Source organism: Hakea prostrata, chromosome 2 (assembly GCF_041222555.1).
Source record: "Hakea prostrata isolate BN-2017 chromosome 2, UWA_Hpros_2, whole genome shotgun sequence".
Classification (NCBI taxonomy): Eukaryota; Viridiplantae; Streptophyta; class Magnoliopsida; order Proteales; family Proteaceae; genus Hakea; species Hakea prostrata.
In genome coordinates, this window is record NC_142601.1 from 16,736,744 (window position 1) to 16,745,135 (window position 8,392).

Genomic DNA, 8,392 nt, shown 5'->3' on the forward strand with positions numbered 1-8,392 from the left:
ATCAAACTAAATGTTCATAACAAACATCAAATCCAAACCTTCCCACCAACTGTGGGAAGACGAAACAAGGTGTCAAAACTGGAGGAATTCCAACTGTAACACTACATGTCAACTGCCAAAAACCTACATCAGGACATCGGTGTTGTCCAATTCCCATAAACCATTCCAGCCACCAGCAAGCAGAACAACTGAAATCTCCATAAGAAAAAAGACCACACAAATTTAACAAACAACAACAGAACATGAAGTAACACAGGACATTGAGAAATGCTGTCGTCAATGTCATCTACAGCCTTCAAAATCTGTGCTTGTCCATCATGGCATTAAGAATTTAGGCAGTGATTGGTCCAACTTAAGTTGAAGGGCACAACAGAAATTGTGACCACTAGATCGTGCCAATTGCCAACTAAAATATAAGCAAGAAGAAAAACATCAACACCAAAATTTATTGAATGATGGACTCCATTATCAAAAGTTTGATTGATTCAGTAGGGACCATATCACAGCATATTATATTAATAAGTCATTTCATTAAATAGGGTCCTCTAAAACAAATTATATGGACATGGTATATATTCACAGTCAATGCAATAAAATAGGAAAGATATCCTGGATACAAGATCATCGGACTCCCTGTATTTTTATTATAAGGAGTAACGAAGAACATGAAAAGAATGAGTGATTTTCTTGCCCATTTAGATTCTCTCATCTTCCTTATGAATACATATTGGTTTACTTTACTAATGTGGTGAATACATGTGTAGATACTGCCTGGGAGAATCTGCTAAAGTGGGTTTTTCAGAAACAGAATGGCAGTAGTGATTCTGAGGAGTAAATTCATGTGAGAGTCTCTTCTGTTTGTATGAGAGGATAGTTCAAATTTTCTGTTTCATTTTTGAAAGTAACTCTGATAGTTTGTTACAAAAGTTAGTCTACTATTGGAGTCATAGACTGAGAAGCTAATAAGCCCAAGAGGTCCCCTTGTCCCTGTTTCAATTTTTTATTTTTCCTCTCCGAAAGAAATTTTACATAAATGAAAAACATTAGCGATCTTATTTCTTGATTGGATTCTTATTGACAACTTTGTTTGTTCAATACATTATTAACCTATTTTGGTTGCTCCTGGGTATTTTATTTTCCTTTGATTTCCAGTGGTTGCATCTAGTTGGAATTTAGTTAAGAATTTAGTCATCAGCACCTCCCATTTTAGTTTCCTCTGTTGATATTCTTGAAGTTAATGAACCTGTGAATATAGTTCCTGCAAATAGCTCTCTAGCCCAAACTAAAACTTGAGTTCTTAAGCAAAAACTTGCTTGATGAAACTAAACAATAGTATTACATGGTGGAAAACAGAGGACATCATTATAACCCAGAAAAATAGCTACTTAATATGGACATCACTTCATCAAACAATAACACAACATTCTATACTGACTTAGTTGAAAAAGCCAACTTGATTCCCAGGATTTTCAGGTTAGATCTGTATCTAAATTAGAATTCAGAGCAAAACCTCTACTAAGTACAATCAAGTTCATCAAAATTGAGTAGTTATCAATAGCAGTAAAGCATAAAAAGATTTAATCTTCTCAAACCAAACCTTCACTTTTCAAACCTCAGGAAAATTACAAAAAAAGCAGTTCATACTTCAACATTACAAGCACACCAAGCAGTACTATAGTCTTCCAACTTTTCTGGTACCAAATAAACAGAAATAGAAGAAATGCAGTACTAGTGTCACTGACCTATGAGAAAAATCACACTTTCCCATACTACATGAAGTGAGAAGAGGGATCTGAGCCACAGTTTCAGTTTCTTTCACTTCACCCATTTTCTGGTCTCTTTGATGTTATTTCCTTGAAGACATTTGGGCATTTATAAGGTAGAAAAGATGAGCTTGGTTCAGTCAAATAAGATCCAAAGAACCCTTGCTTCAGAAATTAAACAGATTGAAAGGTCCCATCAACCAAAAAGAAAGATATAATCCCCATGATAGGAGGCAAAGAAGTGGCTTTCAGTCCACAGGAAGTGGTGGTCGAGTTCACACACCCAGCATCATTTTTTTTACTTTTCTGTTGCCCAGCCAACGAGGCAAGAAAAAAGTGCACGAGGACCACCTTCCATACATGTGAACAACCAAAGGTGTAGACACCAAAAGAGAGAAAGTGCTAGCAGACTTCACAACAGAGCATGTTATGTGTATATGTATGTGAAACAGAGAGAGAATCCTGACCGATATAGATAATGTCACTGTATTTCAAGTGGTGAAGGAGACATTAATAACTTGTTGACAAAACAAAGCCCCTACACTTTCTCGATAATGTCATAACTAAGAGCTTAAGACCAACAACCAATAGTGTCTTTTCAGTCCTCACAAAACATGATGATTCTAAAGACTACCAAATGCATCATACCCGTCATGAGTAAGACAAGCAGTGGGTATAAAAATCTAGGTCATATTTTCTGAAGGGTACAAAACTTAGTGCTTCATGTTTATCACTGGCTTGATCCACTATGTTTAAATTCACTTGGTTCCTTTTAGTTAAATTCTCTCTTTTATCCATTGTAGATGGTAGTTTACATGAATTTTCTAAATATTGTTTGAACTGTGATACCATATGGATTTCTTTTTGCATGTTAATAAAGATGGAGTTGGGTAGAGGAAATTGATTTGGTGATATTGATGCAAACATGCAGGTTACGATAAAATGGATCCAAATGATCTAGGATGGGAGCTCATTGAGATTCTGAACCCACGGAACAAGCCAGGGAGAATTACTGTGATAAATAGGATGGGAGCTGAGAACATGAGAGTGAAGCTCTGATGATCTTTCCTCTCACTACCACACTGCAATCTAAGACTGAATGCATCTCAAGCACTTGAGGTTGCCTTCATAATTTCTGAAAGGCTTTAAAAAGAGGATTGGCTTTAAAAAGAGGATTGGCTAATTCCCAGTTCTAAAACCCTATATCTGATGCAATGCATCAATTAATTTAATATAGTTACAAAAAGTTAAATTAATAACCAGAATATGAATCAGATAAACGATAACCAAATAACTGAAAAGAATAGCACACTGTTTCATGTTTGCTTTGATGCCGTCAATCTAAGGACATATCATTCAAATTGAAAACAATAGCAACCTGCAACAGGAGAACAAGAAATTAACTTTGCTAAACAAATATGGCAAAATCCCAAGTTCAAAATTTTGACAGTATCATCTTATTCAAATTATTCCATTCCAAAGCATGATTGAAATGATCAAGGCCTCTGTTTTGGACCCAGCACAACATTTAGCTAAAGAACAATCATTGTCAACCACAGTTTTCGTTAACTAGACAAAATAATCAAATAAGGCTCTAAAATCACATTTTCCTGAACAAAACCACTTCAAAAGGGCAATGAACTTTACAAAAAGTACCTCAGCACAGAGCGAACTTCAAAGCAAATATTAGCTCAGATCTGCTGCATTCTTGTCCATCAAGAACAAGGATACTTTACTTTGAACTGAACATTAAAACAACCCACAAAAAATACATCAACAAACTCATTTGACCTAGACAACGAGATAGGTACCTGAATAAACACATGCAACATATAGAATAGATTCTCTAGGACCAGACATAGCTTTGAGTGGAGACGCATATCCTGGTCCTTTACTGCAACAACCATTGGAAACGGTCACGTGTGGTACAACGACAGACACCATTGTTAGATCTCTTCTGCTTGATGCTTCTGCTTCCTGCTTCAAGCTATAAAATCTTCTTTTGCTTGCTGCTTCAAGGTCCTAGGGCTTCGTCTTCTCCTCTGCGACCAAATATTTTGAAATGAACTAGAGTAACAACGGAATGCCCCACTTTTGATTGATTTTGAAAACGTATTTTTTCTTTTGAAATCGTATATACAAAGAAGTGGAGTATGAATTGAACCGCCCAACTCGAACCGTCTTAAGGATTTGGACCGAACCGCCAGACCAACCACTGCTTTAACACTTTGTTTGCATTATTTTAATGAAATAATGAATCCAGCCGTCCTATCTAATCGGACGGCTGGCTTGACCGTCAAGCGCATTAATTGCGCTTGACAGTAGCAAAATTGGTTCTTCTCAACCTTTGACCCATTGGAGAGGTTTTCAACTCTTGTCACTTTATTCCCAAGATTTGGACCGAACCGTCGAACCGGTCAAAACCCATTGTATGTCTCTCTAAATTTATATGCTGCTCGAGAATGAGGTTTTTAACTCTTGTCTTCCAAAAACCTGAGAATCCTATTTCACAACTACTGCTGAAAATGAAAATCGAAACTGAAAATAGTGAAAAATTGGGGCGGGGTTGGGCGGGAGGAAGGAGGGAAAAGCTGGCGGTAAAATGATATGAGGAAATCTAGGGTTATTTGCAGCGGTTCTAATAAAACTGCTGCTATATTTCACGGGCGGTAACACTGAAAACACCACTAATATATTGATATTCAGTGGCGGTAACATTAAAAACGCCACTAATATCTTGATCTAATATTTAAATAATTACCGACCGTTCTACAAAACTGCCACTAAACCCCTCGATCTTTCACCCACCTCTTTCCCTCCCACTTCCAACCCGTGTGTTTTTCTCATTAGTGGCGGGTTTTTTTAAATTGCCACTAAATATACATTACTAGTGGCGGTTTATGGTAAACCGCCCCTAAACGTCACTAATTCTATTTTTTCTTGTAGTGATTTGCTACATCCAACAAATATCACTACTTTACAACCCAATGACAAATCCTTGACCTAATAACTTCTACTCAGTTGTACAAATCCTACTTAGACATCGGCTGCATTTAAAGATTTTGCCAACCACATATGAGTACTAAATATTTTCTTTGCACAACAATTTGAGTAACTCTTGGCTTTTCCTTCATCCTCTTCTCTCCTTACATGATCACCAATTATCCTATGTTGATAGCAGAAAAATATTCAAAAATTGCAGGAAGTATTACAAATGTACAGTGAAGGAATGATTCAAGCCAGACAATTTTACCCAAGGCAATCACTGTTGAATTATTCAGCCAAATGTATCCATCTTTTGTACTTCAAAGAGCACATAGACCTTTAGACTTGGTATAAGCTTTGGAACTAAATCCGTGAATCAAGTTGCAAAAGCCTTGGGTTCCCAAGTTTATAAGACATAATAAAACTCCTTTTATAGGAATTGAGAAGTAAGATCAATAAATGAAGATTAACCTGAACAACTTTGTGTTGTACCTGACCCTTGCACTTTCCTGTAGCTTAAATTCAACCCACTCATCTGGATTGAGAGCTGGAAAAGGAGCAGAAACCCTAAATGCATGCATAGAGTAGTGTGTCAGGAACATATCCAGTAGGGTACCATACAAACTCCAAGTTTAGAATATTTGCAGTAAAATTTTTAATCAGATTTTGAGGTTTATCAACATGGAGGCATCATTTTAAAGGCTTCCTCTTGGTCAGCAAATAACTGAGTACCATGTTTGCTTATTTACTTCTAAAGCTAAGAATGATATACTTTACAACAGTTCAACAATAAGTGATTGTTTCAATTTAGTTATACTATACACATGCTGTGGAATTCTCTGCAGATTTTACATTCAAAAAATAGATAAATAAATAGACAATACAGTATGAAAACTAACCAACTTTTTCTTCTGCCGCTTCAGTACTGTGATCCAGCTGAACCTGCAACCAAAGAAATTTCAACTCTCAACATTCAATCAAATAACTTACTTTCTACCGGAAAAAAGATCAAACAAATTACTAAATGTGTATTAAGTAAACACTGAAAGATCAGAATTGTACAATAATAAAGAAATAAAGCAAGACAGAAAAAGTCACCTAAATCCTAACATCCATGACACAGAAAATGAGAACAGTAAAAATATAAACAAAAGTTAGGTCCAACGCTTAACAAAATTTGGTCAAACAAGCCAAAATCTAATTTAACTCATATAAAAATCAAATAGACAATACAGACGTCAAGCTATTTCTATTATAACCATTAAACCAAGCAGTTCCCACCGAAAAGACTAATCTACAGCAGGAACTACCATATTCGGCAAAGAGTAATAGTAGTATGAGATTCCACCAGAAAGAGCAGCGATTACTCCAAATGGAATTCTAAAACCACCAAAATTCGGTTTGGGTCCATCTTTGAATGTATTGTTCAATACAACTGGAGTAGCATTTGATAATCTTCTAAAGAACAGAGCCATTTTCGATCTCCGAGACGAAGAAGAGATGAAATGAGACTCTTCGATCGTGAAGCAAAGCAAATAAATGGCGCAGGAACGATCAAGACTTTTGTTCAACCTCCTGCTTCTTCTTCTTCTTCTTCTTCTCAAGACTTTCACCGAAAAATACCTTTCTGGGATTCAAGGAAGTAGATGTTGACATAGATGATGATGTAACCGTTTCGGCTGCTTTGACACAGATGATGAGTGTAAACGCGTACTAAAGCTCTTTACTCTTCTGCTTCGATCAAAACTGGGAAGCTTTCAACTCGTCTTCTCCTCTGCAAGCTCTAAATCCAGAGGGGCTTTTGATTTTGAAATGAAACACGAGTTGAAACACGAGTTCAACTTGTCTTCTCCTCTGATTCTTCTTCTTCCTCAACCTGCTGCTTCTCGGGCTTCTCAAAGATGCGAGCTTCGATCGATCGTGTAGCAAAGCAGAATAATCCCCTGCAACTGATTTCGATCAACTCTGACGGTAAACCCTAAACCTCTTCCTGCTTGCTGTTCTTCTTCTTCTCCAGATTTTCAGAGCTCCAAATCGTTCACACGAATGTTAAGATTGGGCGGTGAAAGCCATGGGTTTTGTGTATTTCAAAACATTTTGAAATTCTCAATTATACCGCTGGTTTTGGTTTTTGAATTAGTATATATGTATTTGGTTTGACTTGTATTATTAAAACGTATTAAAGCTCCTGTATAAAATACCACTACATAACCAACAAAACAAATCAACTCGGACCGCTGGGTCGTTAGTTGGACCAAACCATCAGCACCAACCACCCATTTAATGAGGAAGAACGATATTTTAATGGAAGAATAAAGCCTCGCTTGACTGGCGCATGACAGTAGCAAAATTGAGGAAATAGACCACTCATGCCGATCTCTCTTGTAGGATATCACATATGGGTTATTCTTTTTGTAACCCAATTTCTTTGTAATATCACATATGGGTTATTCTTTTTGTAACCCAATTTCTTTGAAAAATCACATATATGCATGTGAAAAAGTTGCTCAAGCTTCCTTTATATGAATGATTTCTAGGAATTCCAATTATCCGTCTTTTTCACCGCACATTAAGAGGGGACTTATGCTTGAATTTTCACTAGAAAAATTAGAAGTGGATTGATCTCTCTACCATACTCTCCATCTAATACACCGTGAAGAAGTGTAATAAAAGCACAAGACTCTACACATAAGGATAGAGAACCTGACTATGACTAAACTATATATTTATAGGTAAACTCCAAGGTAGTTCCCTTAGGTTGTACATGAGAGAGCAAATGAACTTCTCCAAATTAAGATTTCTGGAATAATATATAGAACTATGCCTCTAACATCTAAGCTTCATTCTTTTTGAGAAAAGGGTGGGAAGTTCGTGGGTTTTTGTTCGGTAAATAATAAGGTGATGATGGTGGAATCATTTATTGAAGGCTTCAAGCATCTCCCTAGCTAGAACATGTATTGAATGCCACTTTCAGAGAAACATCAGCATGACAAGCAGCAGGATTTGTACTATTACCTCAATTTTGTCAAGCCAACCGTCTGATCTAATCAGACGGCTGGATTCATTATTCCATTAAAATATTCAAAACCCACCTATTATACTTGGTTTATGTTGACGATTCAGTCCAAATGCTACCAGGCGGTCCGAGTTGGGCGGTTCGAGTGATATATGTAAGTGAAGTATTGGTATTCCATACCAATTGGTTAATAAGTTTTAAAAACACAACATACATACAATTGTTTTCGTGTATACGATTTGAAAATGACAAATACTTTTTCAAAATGAATCAAAAGCGGTAAGAATGCAAAGAAAGACAAAAACTTACAATCCTTCCTGAAAAATAAGTATCTCAGGTTTTGTAGATAAAGCAAGAAAATGTTACTCCAATTCCAAAATTCTGAATCCATAAAAACTCTAAGTAGGTGGATATTTTCAACTAAATTAGAAGCTATTTAGGGTTTGCTTGCAACTTATTGCAGAGCATTTTTCTGCTTAAATCAACAACAAAATTAGGGTTTCGACCACATCATCAGGAAATAAAACCCAAAACAACATTGCATAATAGCTGCAATTTACAAGAGCTTTAAGAGTTGGTTAGTACCTTTATCGCAGAGCATTGTTCGAATCAAATGGAAGAAGACAAA

At 36.3% G+C, this 8,392-nt stretch overlaps 1 protein-coding gene across 2 annotated transcripts; it reads right to left on the reverse strand.

Moving 5' to 3' along the window:
- Window positions 1-287: 287 nt before the first annotated feature.
- LOC149023893 (NADH-cytochrome b5 reductase-like protein) lies at window positions 288-6,813 on the reverse strand. Of its 2 annotated transcripts, none has more exons than XM_089144353.1 (4): window positions 6,059-6,813; window positions 5,648-5,690; window positions 5,241-5,315; window positions 288-3,805 (listed from the first exon to the last, which is right to left on the reverse strand). In XM_089144353.1, the coding sequence occupies exons 1-4, from the start codon at window positions 6,221-6,223 to the stop codon at window positions 3,786-3,788; spliced, it is 303 nt and encodes a 100-aa protein (XP_089000479.1). In that variant the 5' UTR covers window positions 6,224-6,813; the 3' UTR covers window positions 288-3,785. The 2 variants fall into 2 exon arrangements, with proteins under 2 accessions (XP_089000479.1, XP_089000478.1); XM_089144352.1 differs by having other exon boundaries at window positions 5,220-5,315.
- Window positions 6,814-8,392: the final 1,579 nt, after the last annotated feature.

What these genes read in the sequence shown, in the direction of transcription:
- LOC149023893 (XM_089144352.1), bottom strand. Translation starts at nt 6,223, where the DNA reads ATGGCTCTGTTCTTTAGAAGATTATCAAATGCTACTCCAGTTGTATTG. An exon ending in ATTACTCTTTGCCGAATATG is followed by an intron (nt 5,691 to 6,058) that starts GTAGTTCCTGCT and finishes CTTTGGTTGCAG; the next exon opens with GTTCAGCTGGATCACAGTAC. An exon ending in AGCGGCAGAAGAAAAAGTTG is followed by an intron (nt 5,316 to 5,647) that starts GTTAGTTTTCAT and finishes GCATGCATTTAG; the next exon opens with GGTTTCTGCTCCTTTTCCAG.